Raw genomic sequence first — 16866 nt, forward strand, 5'->3', positions numbered from 1 at the left:
TTGCGACCACATTCCCTTGAGAAATTTCATGATTCCATTCATCAGTAACTTGCCTTGGAGTATTTCTTCGACCATTTTTGCAAACTTTTACTAATACTCTCCAATTCCTACTAGAAACTAATTTTCAAAGACCCGGGCTTTTACCTTTTTTATCTAAGATACTTCCTATTTACTTTATTTAGGAAAATTAAGTACATTCACCTCATCAACTCATGAATTTTTGAATTCATAGAGATACCACGCATCATTTTATTCAAATAATACAGCTATTCACTCAATTTGACAACAAATTAACTGTAGAATATAGTGACGTTTAGAGTTAAAGTATCCGGCTGTATTGTTTTCGTAGCCTACTTGTCTGATCTTGTTTGTTTTTTAGCAGTTACAGTATGCGGCAAAATAAACAGTACTGAAATGAATATTTAAATATTTATCAGTATTTATATATCTAGTATACGTGATATATAGCCTTGCAAACAATATTCACGACGACGCAAGTTCCCGACAAAACAGATATTAAAGATGCCCCTTGGCCCGTGGAGGATCTACAGCAGTGGCGTAGCGTAGTAGGGGCGGCAGGGGCGACTCGCCCCGGGCGGCACTTTTTAGGGGACGGCAAAATTTAACAATAAATAATAAAAATATTTTGTAAATATTTGAACCATTTTATATTTTTATCGCAACTACAAATTTGGACCGATTGAAAGAAGCACGGAATTTTTCATTACTTATTTTGTGACGAATTCGGGGAATTCCTTTTCTTTGAATGATATTTTGTAGCGACTGGCAACAACGTCTATACTGACTTGTGGAAATTCCCGTTTATGACTAACAATCAGCACAACTTTTTTCGGCACTTTAGAACGTTGCTATTCTTTTTTTTCTCATCGATACATCGTTGAGAAGTTCTGATAGCAGCTACAGGCAAAAGAAGGATTCATGACATACGGTGGAGTGCAAGAGGCGATGCCGTAAATGTGACATGGCATCATTACAAAAAAATTCTCGTCACTTTGGAAAAACTGACAGAGGCAGGTGAAAGCTTAAACACGAGGACAGATGCAGATGCTTTACTAGTTTCGATGCAGTCATTTTCCTTTCTTTGTTTTTTGGGCCTGTGCCAACCTGTGCTACATGAAGTGAATGATGCACAAACATATTTACAAACAAGGGGACTTGACATAAGATTATGTGCTCAGAAAGTAAATGCTTTGCAGATGATATTGACAGAGAAAACAGAGGAATGGGCAAATGGCGCTGTAGGTTATGCAAAAAATATGTGTGAAGATCTTCGAATTTCCATAAAACCTCGGAGGTGCATAACAAGAAAGCATATTTTTGATGACGGAACTAGAGGTGATAACTTGTCTTGTGAAAATGAGTTGAGACGAAATCTGTTTTCTTCGTTAGATAGAGTTATTGTAGAAATTCGTGAGCGTTTTCAACAGTTACAGAATTGAACGGATAAGTTTTCTTATGGAACGCCGGCTATATTATTAGATCCAGACAACACTGAATGTAACCTAGACCTAGACTACGCATCTGACGAAATTGACGAGTAGGGTTTCAAGCTGGAAAAACTTCGACTGCGGACTTTCGTTGCTGCTACAGGCAACGAAATTGATTAATGCAGACTCACTTGAATTTTTTAAATTTATTGTTAAATCCAAGCTGGAAGAAACTCTGCCCAATATTTTAATAATGTTCCGAATATTTTTCACAGTTGCTATAAGCAATGTCAGCTGTAAGATGAGTTTTTCAAAATTGAATTTGATTAAAAATTATTTAAGATCGACAATGAGTACTCTAAGACTAACTAATTTGGCTATTTTGTCTATTGAGCAAGAGGTGTGTGATGAGATAAACATTGACGGTGCAATAAAAGACTTTGCTCTTAAAAAAAGTAGACGTATAAATTTTTAATTGAAGACGGAGGTTTTGTTTTACATTCTAACAAATACTCATATTACTTTTCAATAACAATAAAACTATAACATTATAGTATCGTTCTAGTTCTAATTAAAAATTGATTTTATTTAATTGTCTCGATCGTCAAGGTGTACCTAATCTGAAGTAATAAGTGCCTAAGTTATATCAATGTATCTAATTGGTTAAATTAAAAGAATTTTTGTATTAATAAACGTGATTGTAAATTAGATAAACTTTCTTATTTAATCCAACCTGTATAATGCAAAATAATGATGACTGTTCTCGCTGAAAAGTTCTCTATAATTAATGTATGTAATGTATAGTATACAATAAATTAAAATACCTAAATAAGAGGGCGGCAAAATTGTCTTCCGCCCCGGGCGGCCGACACTCACGCTACGCCACTGATCTACAGGGAAGGAAAATTAGGAAATTTCTCTCCCTAAGAAGGCCCAAAATTAAAGAAAAAAATGTCCAAACATAAAAATATATTAGCTGACATGAAACCAAAACCACAGAAAAACAAATTCAGTTCAACAAACACGCTAGTTAGGAAAAATAAAGGGAACTTAATACCTATAAGTTATTATTTATGTCTTTTATGTAATCTGAGTTTATCTTTTTTATGTCTTTTGGTTGGTTTTTCATTGGAAGTACCCCCTAAAGCAAATTTCCTAAGGGAAATTTCTAGATCCGCCACTGCCTCTGGCACGAAAAAAATCTTTAATTTTAGTCCTTAATTGCGAAATGGCAAACGGTGACCCCCTTCAGCATTCCCCATGTGTACGCATCTGGTGGCGTTAGTTCTGGTGAGTGGAAGTTCCAAAAATGATCACACAGTATTCGAAGAGACTCTCTGGCAGTGTGACAGCTTATCTTGTCCTGCTGAAACCACTGTTGATTTTAAGCTTGGACCGTTTTCGTGACCTTTTCCGTATGGCCGAAAATAGTACTCCATTATAAAAATTTTTTCTGCAAAACTGAAAACCATCCTGAAGTATCTAACATTAACATGATATTGACAAACGTTATAACAACGTTCAAAAACCACTCAATACGTTTCGGCACATGACACATACAAATTTGAGGCATACGAATTTCAGTACTGTTTATTTTGCCGCATACCGTACTTCATACTATCTCATTATTTAGTTGTCACTAATTTTTTCGTAGAGACCGACAAAGAACAAATCATAGGAGATAACCAGTAGGGTTTCAGCAAAGAAAGATCCACGATAGATGCTATCCATAAAACAAGTGGTAGAGAAAATATACGAGTACTACGGAGAACAACATATACTTTTCCTAAACTTTAAACAGGTGTTTGACAAACTAAACCAGAAGAAAAATGATCCAAGACTTACAAGAGAGTAAAATAACAAATAAAATTATAATACTTAATGATAAAAATGACAATGCGAGATTCTCAAGTACAGCTTGTCAAATATACGCTAATACTGGGCCGTATTGTAGTGATGTTGAGAAAGTAACTATTCGTTACAAAGTACTCGTTACTTACGAATACCGAAAGTAACGATTACTATACAGAGAGGTAAATCGTTACTTTGATTACTTTGATTACTTTGTTACTTCGTACCAATCGTATCAGAGCGGACCGCTGGGTTGATATCGGAGTCGGACCGGTATTCCACGAGTGTTCGGTATCAGTACAGTTAACTAAAATTTTATCTATGAAGGACGAAGGCTATGAAGAGTTTTACAGGACTACAGGGTGCTGAGAAATAGCTGAAACAGAGGGAGGTATATCATTTAACAAAGCATGCACCCAGAAACAGATGTCTATACGATTTGTCGAGATAGATAATTCACAGAATTTCACAGATGTTAGTGCCTTTGAAAATGAAAATGCAACACATTAGATTTTAATAATAAATACACACTATTCTTATCACGCCTAGAAAAAAAAAATAACTTAGATTGACCGGAAAATATGTAGAAATGGATAATATGTATTTCTAGATCATCAATTTTAATTTTACATGTAGGTATGGCATTGTTGTTATTAGACCAGGGCATTTAACACTAAAAACACAGGAATAAATCTATTTTTAAATATAGTAAGTACATAGAGACTTGCACCTTTTTGCATTGTATTTAGGATTAGGATGACGTCTGGAAAAAAGTCTACAATAAAAAAATAGGTGGAAATGCATTATTACACTTTAAAGTGTACAAAACGCATCGAAAAATGCATAAACATGTTAAAATCAGTATATTAAGAGCCAGATTTTCTTATTTCTGGGTATTTGGGGTCACTGAACACGAATATGCAATCAGAACCGACCTCCGAAGCACCTGGGTGCCCAGGGTTACTGCTAAGGTACGTCATCTAGAGTTTCGAGGGTTTGTTTTTGGCACTTAATTGATGCAAACAGATTACTCGAGATTACTGATACTGTGTAGCAGCAATGACAGAACAATTACATATCATTTAATTTCTATCCATTAAATAGATCGGTGAAGGTCGTTATATCTGATCTTATACTTATACGAAATACTGAGAAATGCGATTCTCGATATGATTACCGGTACTCAAATACAAGCGTAATCATAGTAATCAAAGTATCCTACTAATTCTCGTCGTGGATGTGAAAACAGCCAACCCACCTTTTCTCAAAAATAAGTTACCTGCAGCATCGCAATCAGAAAGAAAGGTTCCATGTTTTGGAAATGTTCCATTTTGAATGAAACAACATATTCACTTAGCTCTCTTCACTACAACATGGAACCTTTCTTTCTGATTGCAATGCTGCAGTTCACCCATTTTTGAGAACATGTGGGTTAGATCTCTTCACATCCACGACGACGTAATACTAATACAAAATATGTACTGATAAATGCGATTCTCGATATCATTACCGGTACTCAAATACAAAAGTAATCAAAGTAACGAATACTTTAAATGATTTCTTTATACAAAAGTAACGATTTGTAGCGAATACTCGAAAGTAACTATAATCAACATCACTACCGTATTGATAGGCTCCACATACGATGCGCAGTCAACAGCAATATAATTCATCGAATGCGTTCGTACTTATTTTTCTACGCAAGTGGGCTAAATCACCAAGTATGTATCACCGTATATTTGACAAGCTGTAACAACAGACACTGGAAGAGAAGAAACAGAAATAATAACAAATAGAGTAAGATAAGGAGATACGCTCTCATCGGTACTATTTATTCTATAACTAGACAAGATAATAAAAAAACTGGTAAATGCAGGAACTATAAACAAGATTGCAATACAAATAATAGGATATGCGGACGATATATCCTTAGTAGCAATAGATAAGAGGGCATTAAAGAAAATCTTCCAAGAAATAGAAAACGAAGCCAAACTGAGAGGACTGGAAATAAATGAAAATAAAGCAAAATACATGAAGAAAGAAAAAGAAGACACAAATGACTGAACTGACAACAGACGCACACAGCTTCGAAGAGGTTCAAATATTTTGGAGTATTAGTCAACAGAAGAAATGAAAGTGTAGATATAAAAAGAAGAATTCAATCGGGAAGTAAAGCGTTCTACAGAAACAAAAAATGTTTAGAGATAAAAAGAACAGCCGAAACACAAAAATAAAAATCAACAAAACGACCATAAGACCAAGAGTGGTATATGCTTCAGAGAACAGCAGAAGAAGAGCAACTAAAAGTTTTTGAGAAAAATACAAGGACCAAAGAGGGAAAACGAAGAAGATGAAAGACAATGGATGAATCACGAAATACAAGAATGGATGGGTCAAGAGAACATAGTTAGACCAATAAAATCATAGAGAATTAGACGGTATGGACCCATAATGAGAAGAGAGAAGAGCAATACATTAAACGTTATAATGGAATGGATACCACCAGGTAAAAAAAACCAGAGGCAGACCTAAACTGAGATGGAGACAACAAATGGAAGAAGACAAAGAGTATGGAAATTAGAAATATAGGAAAGACAAGTAAAAAGAGAGAAAAGTACTGGAAACAGCGAAGTCTCACCAGAAACTGTAAAATCAAACCCAGAATGGAATGATCCCCCACACAAAAAGGATCTTCAAGTAAAAACAATATTTTTACGTATTTTGATGACTCTTATGGCATTAATAGGTTATATGGGTTGTAAAAAAATATTAACTACATTTTGTGATTATTGATCATTTTAAATATTGCTTATTTAGCATTATTATTACATCATGCAAGCTCTTCTGTCCACTGCTGGACATGGGTCTCTCCCATGTTTCACCACTCTTCACGGTTCTGTGCGTCTTGTTGCCATTTCTTGGATATTCGTTTAATGTCGTCCATCCAGCGTGTTGGTGGTCGTCCTCTGCTGCGTTTGACTTCTCTTGGGCGCCAGTCAATTAGTTTTCTGGTCCATCTTGAGTCTTTCAGTCTCGCTATGTGACCTGCCCAATTCCATTTCAGCTTGGCTATACAGGCTATACGTACGACGACATCAATGATACCTGTTCTTTTCCTTAGGTTTTGGTTCCTTATTTTGTCTTTTTTGTCACGCCTAGAATGCAAGCAAGCAAGCAATGTCCACCCTATCGAAAAAGTACATTCGGGTATAACAATTCATTGGGGTGAGGTGTTTTGACCCGAGTTTAAAACAGGGATCACCCCACCTCGCTCCAATGCCCCAGGCCATCCCTTTCGCCCCCATAGCACGCTGATGCGCGATAGGGGCACAACTATCGTAGCCAAATGCTCTTCACAATGGAATCCTGGGTAATAAGATTCCAATGTGGTGCCCTAATCGAATGCAAAAACTAGGCCAGCGTGAAGCGCTCTATGCCTTTATCTTCTTATTTACTTATCCGCGGAACTAAAATTGCTTGCTTGGGCCCCAAGTCATTGTACCAAGCCCCACTGAGCTCAGTCCAATGGCTTGGAACTCAAGAATTTTATGATTTTTTTTTTGTTTTTTGTGATTTTTTTGGTGGCTTACGCCTTTTTTTTGTTTTTTTTGTGTTTTTTTGTTTGGCTTACGCCTTTTCCTCTATTTTCTTACTAGTTTGCTTACCTGGTCGTGATGTTGGACCTACGCTTGGGTTGCGTGTTTTCTTCGGTACTTGGAGTTTCGAGCTACGAACTGACTACTATCACTTTTACTTTTTTATTTACTTTGTCACTCTTATTATATTCACTTTAATCCACTATTGGCTGTTTAGGACGTCTGTGCTTCCATCGGTGGAACGCGTCATACCCTAGCATCTCTCGCAGTATGTGACTTGGGTGGTGCTCCAGTTCCGCGAATTTGACCCTTGCCTTATCTGTCATCATTTCGGTGACTCTCACCTGTTGAAGTTCTCTAAACAGGAATCTTTCTGCTACGTATCTTGGGACTCTGGCTGCTTCTCTTAAGCTGCTGTTGTGGACCGCTTGTATCTTCTTTTTATGGGTGTTACATACCATGCGAGAGATGCGTATGTTAATACCGGTAATATTATGCTGTTTATTAATCTTAACCTTGTTTTTAGTCTTAGTTTACTTTTTCTGCCTGTGAGTCCTCTTAATGTTGCTCTCGCGATGCTGGCCTTCTGGACTGTGGCTTCTATGTGTTTTTGGAAGGTTAATCCTTTGTCCATGATGACTCCTAGGTATTTAGCTTCATTTTGCCACTCGATGGGGTTGTTCTGCACCGTCAGCTGTTCTTCTGGCTGTTGTCTTCCTTTCTTATATAGTACCGCTTGCGTCTTTTCTGAGTTGATGGCTATCTTCCATTTTATACTCCATTCCTCGATGTCTTCTAACGCTGTTTGCAGGTTGGTCGCTGTATCGTCGGCATAGAGGCTCATAAGGTTCCCTGGTGTTCTAGGTACATCAGCGGTGTATATTGTGTACAGCAGAGGTGACAGGACCGCTCCCTGTGGCACTCCAGCCTCCGGGCTTCCGAGCTCGTACAGGACTTGTCCTATCCGAACCCTGAAGTTCCGGCCGCCTAAGTACGATGAGATTAGCCTCGTCATCGCTCCGCTGTACCCATAACCTCTCATTTTGTATAAGAGCCCCTTATGCCATACTCTGTCGAAAGCTTTGCTTACGTCCAGGAATGCTGCTCCAGTGTACTGCTTGTCGTTGAATCCAGCTGCTATGTACTCAGTTAGTCTGAGTACTTGTAGCTCGCTGGAGTGCTCTGCTCTAAAACCGAATTGAGCTTCTGGGATTATCCCTAATCTGTTTGTTTCCGCTTGCAGTCTGCTGAGAAAGATTATTTCCACTATCTTGCTGATCGCTGGGAGTAAGCTGATTGGCCTGTAGTTCTGCGAGAATGTGTGGTTCTTGCCAGGTTTTGGGATCATAATGACATGGGCCTCTTTCCATCTGTTCGGGAATATTTTGTATCTTAATATCGCGTTCACTATGTTTGTAAAGTACATTATAGCTCTTATGGACAAATACTTTAGGGCTCTATTTGTTATTTCGTCTAGACCAGGCGCTTTTCTCGGTGAACTGTTTTTAATGTGTTCGTTGATTTCTTTCGGTGATGTTGGGGGAATGATGTCTTCTGGGTCTTCTGGTCTTTCTTCTTGTTCTTCGACTTCTTCCAAGAAGTCTGCGTCTTCGTCTTCGTCTTGGTGGAAGTTTAACCTGCATTCTCTTTCGAGTGTATACCTCATCACCTCTGCTTTTTCCTCTATTGTATACACCATGCCGTTTTCTCCATGTAATGGGGGGATGGGTTTTCTGTCGCTTCTCATCATTTTCTGGAGCTTCCAAACATTTTTCATGTTTGAGTCTAGTTCTTCCATCTCTTGTACAAAGTTGTCCCATTTTTCGCTGCGGTGATGTTGTAGAGCCGTTTTGACCTCTCTGTTTAATGTATTTGCCCAGGTTTTGTCTACTCGGTTTCTTGTTCTTCTGGCTATTTGCTTCGCTCTATTTTTTTCCCTTATCAAGTCTTGTATTTCTTGTGGTATGTCTTTGAACCTTCCCGTGTGGATCTCGACTTCTTCCTCTGTTGTGCTGTTTCTGATGCTTCTTGGATGATGTTTTCTAGCTCTAGGACTTTTTCTTCTATTTGTTGAGGGTTATTTATAACTGGCACTATATTTATTCCTTCACTCACTAGTCTTTTGTAATTTGTCCACTTTATTTTCTTTTTTATTCTTTTCGGCGGGTTTGTTTCTTCCCATGTTCCTATTTCTAGTAGAATGGGGTTGTGATCTGTTGCTCCTTCGTTCAACGTGATTAGTTCAGCTTGTAGTCCTAGGATTTTGGCCACAACGATGTCGATATGGGTGGGAAGTCCATTTCCTGGGGAGTGTGTTGGTTCTTCTGGGCCCATTGCCAGTGTATCTTCGTTATTTTCTATGTAGCTATTTAGTAGTCGTCCGTTTCTTTTCGTAGCTCTATCGTTCCAGTTTGGGGATCTTGCATTTAGGTCTCCTATTATTATGGATGTTTCAGCGATGTTTAGGAACGCATCTAGGTCATCGTCCATTAGTGGGTCTTGCGGTCTTACGTAGGCTGATGTTATTCTGACTGCGCCTTGCCTCATTTTCACTTCTATTGTTGTTGCCTCCATATTTACCAGTGGTGGGGTCGTGAATCTGGTGTGTTTAATTCCCTTCTTGACTAGGATGACCGTTCCTCCTGATCTTCTTGTGAGGTCGTTCCTATATACATCGTACCCAGGAAACTTTACGTTGAAGTTATTTGTAAGCTTGGTCTCCTGAATTGCTACGATGTCCATCTCGTATCTGTTGGCGAGTTCATCCATGATGTTTTGATTAGTTGATATGCCGCCGGATTCCAGGAGCCTATCCTCAAGTATCCCCTGTCTGCCAGCATTACTTCTGTGCCTCCCTGCTGCCCAGTATCACTTCTTTGACTACCTTAGTCACTATGTTGGTGACCATTCTGACTAGGTAGTCCTCGTCGTGGGGAACGCTGTGCTGTTCTGCGTGTTCTGCGTGGCCTGGGCGTAGGAGACGCCGTTTGCTTGTGGTCGTCTTTGCTGTGTTTGTTGCTGTGGCCTCTTTGGTGGTGGTCTTCCCCATGTTGGGCACCTAGGGCATCCTCGGTAGCTGGCTGGATGGCTGCCTTTGCAGTTGGCGCATGTTGCTTTTACGTCTCTGGCACGTTTGCACTGCTTTGTAGGGTGGTCCTCGCCGCTCACGCCTAGAATGGATCTTTCCATGCGCCTTTATGCCACTCGCATTTTTAGTGCTGTCGTTTTTGTGAGCGTGAGAGTTTCGGCTTCGTATGTCATAATAGGAAGAACACATTGGCCAAATGTCTTCCGTTTCATAGCTATAGGGATGTTGCTCTTAAAGATGTCTCTTAGTGAACCATACGCCGCCCAAGCAAGTGTTATTCGTCGTTAAAATTCGCAGGTCTGATTATCCTTGCTTATTCTGATTTCATGACCAAGATATATGTACTTAGCTGTCAATTCTACTACTTGATTTTGGATGGTTAGGTTTTCGCTGGAAACTAAATTTGTCATAAATTTGGTCTTACTGAGGTTTATTTTTAGACCTATTGTTGAAGATACGTCTTCTTCTTCTTCTTCTTCTTTTTCTTCTTCTTCTTCTTTCTTCTTGTATGTAGGCTTTAAAGCCTGTTTCTTCTTCCATATTAGCCTCCTAAATTGTTTAAGTTATCGCACTATCTTTTTCTTGGTCTGCCAATACTTCTTCGTCCATTTGGTGACTTATCTCGTGCTATCCTATCCTCTGTTGAAGATACGTTTTATAATAAATTCTTGTAGCATTTGTTGTGCTTCACCCAGATCTTCGGCAATAAGTACCTACTATATCGTCGGCAAAATGCAAATTATTGAGCATTTGTTCTATTTTCCCACTTTAGCATTTTAAAGGCGTATTCGAGGACCGTTATAAATAATTTAGGTGAGAGAGTATCGCTTTGTCTCAGACCTCGTTGATATGAATTTCTCTGGTGGTATATTGTAGTTTTACACGCATTATGGCGTTCTGGTACAATGTTTGTACTAACTTTGTAAACCGAGAGTCTATTCTACTATTGTTCAGAGCAGTTATAATGCTGTCTAATTCCACAGTGCCGAAGCCTTTGTGAAAGTCTACGAAGATAAGTACTAGTGATCTGTTATATTATATCGATTTTTCTATCAAGGTTTTTAAAACCTTAATACATTATACAATAACAATTCTTAAACAATAATAATAATAACATATATAACATAATAATAACAGTCAAACACCTTAATTTGTTATATATTTTACTTTGTCTCACTATATAGTTGTTAAGGGCTCGTATAATAGGTAAAATGACCGGACTACATCCCCAACAACGAAGCAAGCTACCCTTAACAAGTCGGTCTCGGCCGTGATCGGCTCACGGCTGGTATGTATAAGTATTAGAGCAGGGAAGGGCGGCTTTTCTCTGAGCTGCCGCTTCGCTAGCCGCTCCCTTTATTGTGCCCCAGCTATGGTCCGGGAGGCGCCAACGGCTCATCCCCTTCTGCTGGTCGCCGTCTTCGTGGTCATGTGTGCTGCCATACCGCACTCTATCATGGCCATAGATCTTAGCCGTCTCTACGGACATGTCAGCTCAAAAAGAGGTAAGTCCTAGCGATATGTATGTAACTGCAACTTGTTGGCATTGGAATAATGCATCCAGTTGTCAGCAACAGTTGTCGCAGTAGCTTTTTCTCTGACGATCAATAGTTATTGTGTTTATGTATATCCTTTAGTGCACTTTTACTCGTCTTTTTATAGATTTGTTCCTTGATTACACTTCTGACAGGCATGACAACATCATTCAATTTAAAACTCATTAACAAAGAAGTGGAATGCCTTTGACAATACGCATTCCAGTAGTCATGTCCAAATTACAAAATTCAAATTTATGCTCTAAAATTAGACTAAAATTTACTTTTAAAAGTTTTAGTAGATTGTGATCGATACATATATTTACAATATTAAAAATTTACTTTACAAACAAAGGTACAAAAATATATATTTTTAGATTAAAATAATACTTGATGATTCATCCATGGTTTTTGTTTTGTGTTATTATTACTAGACAAAGATTTATATTGGCACTTTACATTTTTGTCCGATCTTTATCAACATTTATCAGATAGTAACAGGGTAAATTTTCAAAAGTTTACAATAATTATCATGCCCTATGATGACCTTCTGATATTTTCGATGCATCCTATTTATTAAATAACTGCGAAAAATATAGCTCGTATCTTTAAATAGCGTAAGTTCCTTTTTAATCTATGTTTGGACATATTTATTTGATACCGTTTTTTATTTATTTGTAATGGAATAAATCGTTATTTTTCATTGCATTTTCATTTTATGGCCTTGGCATAGCCAATTAACCAAACTATTTTGTAATTTGTATTCACAGATCTATTTACAATCAGTATAGGGCATGTAAACTAAATATATTATGTAATTGACTTTTTTTACTTTTTCTCTTTTTATTTTTTATTTTTAAACATTTTTTTGTTTTGTTTTTTAATTGCCTAATAATATCTACTGTTTGTTGATAAAATTAATAACATATTATATTTTTTGTATTTTTCTTGTTTTAATTTCTGAACGAGATTTTTTGTTTAATCCTAATCATTTCGGTTTGTCTTTTTTATTTGTTTTTTTTTTCAATAATTTTTTCGTATCATATGGTTAATTACAATATTTTCATAGATTTGTTTCTAGAAATAGTCCAGGGTAATAAGGATTTTCTCGGGACACTCAAAGATTCAGGTATCTGACTACTTGTTTAGTTATTTTAAACCCATAGGAAGAAAACCTACCTGTTTCCTGCCTAGAGTTCGCGTCCGTTTTTTAATTATTAACAATTTAGTGCAAAAATCGTGATTTTTTCGATTTTTTGCACTCCATTCAAAAACTAAATAGTTGACATAAAATTACAAAATTCAGTTTTTTTAGAACATTAAAAAACCTTCAAAATGCCGATTTTTGAAAGTTAAAAAGTTAATTTGTTGCTACGTAAACTGCAAAATAAGTGAAAATCGTTATTTGTTAATAACTTTTACTAAAACTACCTTAGAACTTTAGTGTTTCACCCAAAGTTGGATATTGGGGTACTTAACAAACCCTCGAAATTTGAGACTAATCCATCAATTAGTTTAAGAGTTACTCTATTTGTTTATCCCAGAGACCTTCATTTTTAAATAAGATAAGACAGAAAATAATGAAGATAGAGCAATTCGGAGTATGCCAAATGAAAGTAGAAGAGTGATAGTATCAAAATGTATTAAAAAAAGATAAAAAAATGATTAACATAGTCAAAAATCCTAATGCCAAATTTTGAAAATTTTGTAGTTTATAAACATTTAGAATAACTTTAAAAATGTTGTCCGTAGAAACAATCTTTTTATATATTCGAAAAGATAGTATTTTAACACGAATTTTCAAATAAAAAAATTTAGCATGGGCTCATTTGGGACAAAGTTAGCCATATGTTTTTTTTAATTCACAGCTAATTTGTTTATAATAATTAAGGAATCTCATTAATGCCATTTTAAAGAAGGGGATTTATATTTTTTCTTAAAAAATTTGCACAAACATTATACCTTCACAGCACGCTCTACGATTTTTCTAAAATGTAGGGCAAACGATTACTAGGGGGAACCTACAAATCCAGCGAGTTAAAATACCGAAAAAGCAATTTCAGACGAATATAATTTGCTGTATCTCCGGATCAACTCAATGGATTTTGATCTTTCTTTTTTTAATTGGTATGTAATTTTTACGTACATTCCAAATATGCAATTTGTTTATAAATTGATTAATTAATAAACAGTCTAATTTGTTTAAACAATTCTTGAAAAAATATTTTTTTACAAAAATCTATTTTTTTAATCATAGTATCAGTAATGATCATAGAAAAAGTTGAAGTACACTTTAATAAATAAATGATTTTTATTAGATAATTATTTATTGAAGATAATTTATTTATTAAAGTATACCTTAACTTTTTCTATGATTAATAGGGATAGTATGATTAAAATCATGCATTTTTGGGAAAAATTTATTTTTTCAAAAATTGTTTAAACAAATTAGACTGTTTATTAATTAATAAATGTCTAGACAAATTACATATAATTTGTAATGTACAGAAAATTACATACAAATTTAAAAAAGAACGATCAAAATATATTTGGTAGATCCCGGGATATAGAAAATGATAGTAGTTTTAAGTTGCTTTTTTTAGTTTTTGAACTCGTGCATTTGTCGGCTCCCAGCTCCCCCTTCACTTAACACGACTAGTCACCAGTTAAACTACATTTTTAAAAATCCGTGTGAAATACCAGCTTTTGTAATTAAAATGACTTTTTTTACAGACAATATTTTTAAAGTTATTCTAAATGTTTTTAAACTACAATATTTCACAAATTTGGCATTAGGATTTTTGAGTATATTAGATAATCTTTTTATCGCTTTTTGGTACATTTTGATAGTATCAGTTTTCTACTTTCATTTGGCATACTCAGAATTGCCCAATATTCATTATTTTCTGTCTTATGTTATTGCAAAATAAAGGTCTCTGGGATAAACAATTAGAATAAATCTTAAACTAATTAATGGATCGGTCTCAAATTTTGAGGGTTTGTTAAGTACGTCAATGCCCAACTTTGGGTGAAACACTAAAGTTCTAAGGTAGTTTTAGTAAAAGTTATTAACAAATAACGATTTTCACTTATTTTGCAGTTTGCGTAGCAACAAATTAACTTTTTAACTTTCAAAAATCGGCATTTTGAAGGTTTTTTAATGTTTTAAAAAATTAAATTTTGAAATTTTATGTCAACTCTTTAGCTTTTGAAAGGGGTGCAAAAAATCGAAAAAATCGAGATTTTTGCACTAAATTGTTAATAATTAAAAAACGGACGCGAACTCTAGGCAGGAAACAGGTAAGTTTTCTTCCTATAGGTATACAATAACTAAAAAAGTAGTCAGCTACCTGGATCTTTGAGTGTCCCGAACATGGTCTATTTCTAGCTTATTACCCTGGTCTAAAAAAACTTGTGACAGACATGACAACATCATACAATTAAAACCTCGTTAACAAAGAAGTGGAATGCCTTTGACAATACGTATTCCACTTCTAATCATGTCCAAATACTAAAATTAAAATTTATACTATAAAGTTACTTTTAAAACTTGAAGTATTTTTAAAATAATTGATCGATTCTTGTATTTACATTATTTTAATATTTATTTTACAAACAAAGATAGATACGAAAATATATACTTTTGTTTTATTACTGGAGACAAAAATGGAATTTTGGCATTTTACATTGTTTGTCCAATTTTCAAATATATCAATACATATTTAGTTCAAATAGTAACTGTATAAAAGGGTAAATTTTCAAAAGTTTACAATAATTATCATGCCCTATGGTGACCTTCTGATATTTTCGATGTATCATATTTATTAAATAAGTGCGAAAAATATTGCGCTATTATACCTTTTAATAGCTTTAGTTCCTTTTTAATGTATGTTTGGACATTTCTGCTACCGTTTTTTATTTATTTATAACTGAATAATTCGTTTTTTTTTTCATTCCATTTCAATTTTATGGCCTTGGCATTGACAATTAACCAAACTCTTTTGTAATTTGTATTTACAGATCTGCAATCACAGTTTGAGTTATTATAGTAATGAATGAAAACTAAAAATATGTAATTGACTCTTTACTTTTTTCTATTTTTCCTTTTTATATTTTTAATCTTTTTTTTGTTTTGTTTCTCAATTACCTTTGTTGATAGAGTTAATAATATACATATATATCTTTTTATTTTACTTTTGTTTTAGTTTATGAACTCGATTTTTTGTCATATTTTTGTTTAATCATAATCGTTTTGGTTTGTATTTTTTTTGTTTTATTAATAATTTTTTTTGAATCATATTATGGTTAATTACAATATTGGTGTAGTTCGCAGATTACTTATAAGTTTCGTCTTAATTCGCCTTGGTTAGTACATTATTTTGGATATATTTAAATTTTCTAATCAACCTAAAAATACAATTTAAAGATTTATATGTTTCCACAGAACATTAATTCAAGTGAAAAATTAGTATGTTAAAAATTATAAAAAACAAGGGATGCCCGATATGATTTTGTTCTGACTATAATTAATAATTAAAAAATGACTTTTTGTATAAATCTAAAAAAATTTCGAAACAAAAAAGGTCCGTGTGTTTTTTCTCTTAAGTGGGTCGTTTTCGAGTTATAAACAATTTAAAACTAAAAAAACGAAAAATGGCTATTTTCAAGGCTTAAAAACACAATTAAAAAATATTAATTTTGTAATCATCAAGTACCAAAATTCAAGTTCAAACCTTCTTCTGTCGGGTCTCGATAAGAATTTTAGCCATGTTCTATTCTAATGCCTCCTCTACACATCGGCAGACGACTCTGCGGATGCATCTGCCGATGTATCATCACGCGCTGACCACACATCTGTAGGTACACATCTGTAAATCGTTCAGTCTGTGTTAATTCTCGGGTGACGCAATATCTACTTTGAATTCACTGCAAAAACTAATGCGTCGTAGAGGTCCGAGATCAGATGTGTGGAGAGGCATCGGACGTTCGCTCCGAAACCCTTTGATCTGTGCTGGGAAAACCGACAACAATCGGATATTTCGCAGACGCGTCCGCCGACGTGATATGTAAACAACAAACGATCAAATTACACCATCAACACATCTTTGGATGCATACGCAGATGCCGTCCGCGGACACGTCTGCCGATGTGTAGAGGAGGCATAAGATATAATTTTTTATTTGTAAATGGGGAAGGTTCCTTATGGGAAAGACGAGCAATCGGGCTGCATTAACAACTAAAAAACCATTTTTTAAAATGAAATAAGTCCAGAGTACTTATCAAGAGCTGATAGAATAAGGCTTCAACTTGAATTTAGGTATTTCGTCATTTCAAAAATGATATTTTTT

At 35.2% G+C, this 16866-nt stretch overlaps 1 protein-coding gene across 1 annotated transcript in view; it reads left to right on the forward strand.

Moving 5' to 3' along the window:
- The first annotated feature begins 11282 nt into the window (after positions 1 to 11282).
- The window catches only part of LOC126893351 (IDLSRF-like peptide), a 204165-nt gene continuing 198581 nt past the window's right edge, over positions 11283 to 16866 (forward strand). Inside the window, exon 1 of the mRNA XM_050663435.1 lies at positions 11283 to 11488. Within this exon, the coding sequence (XP_050519392.1) occupies positions 11356 to 11488 (133 nt within the window). The 5' untranslated portion in view covers positions 11283 to 11355. The remainder of the gene's footprint in view (positions 11489 to 16866) is intronic.

This window comes from Diabrotica virgifera, chromosome 10 (assembly GCF_917563875.1).
Source record: "Diabrotica virgifera virgifera chromosome 10, PGI_DIABVI_V3a".
NCBI classification, from domain to species: domain Eukaryota; kingdom Metazoa; phylum Arthropoda; class Insecta; order Coleoptera; family Chrysomelidae; genus Diabrotica; species Diabrotica virgifera.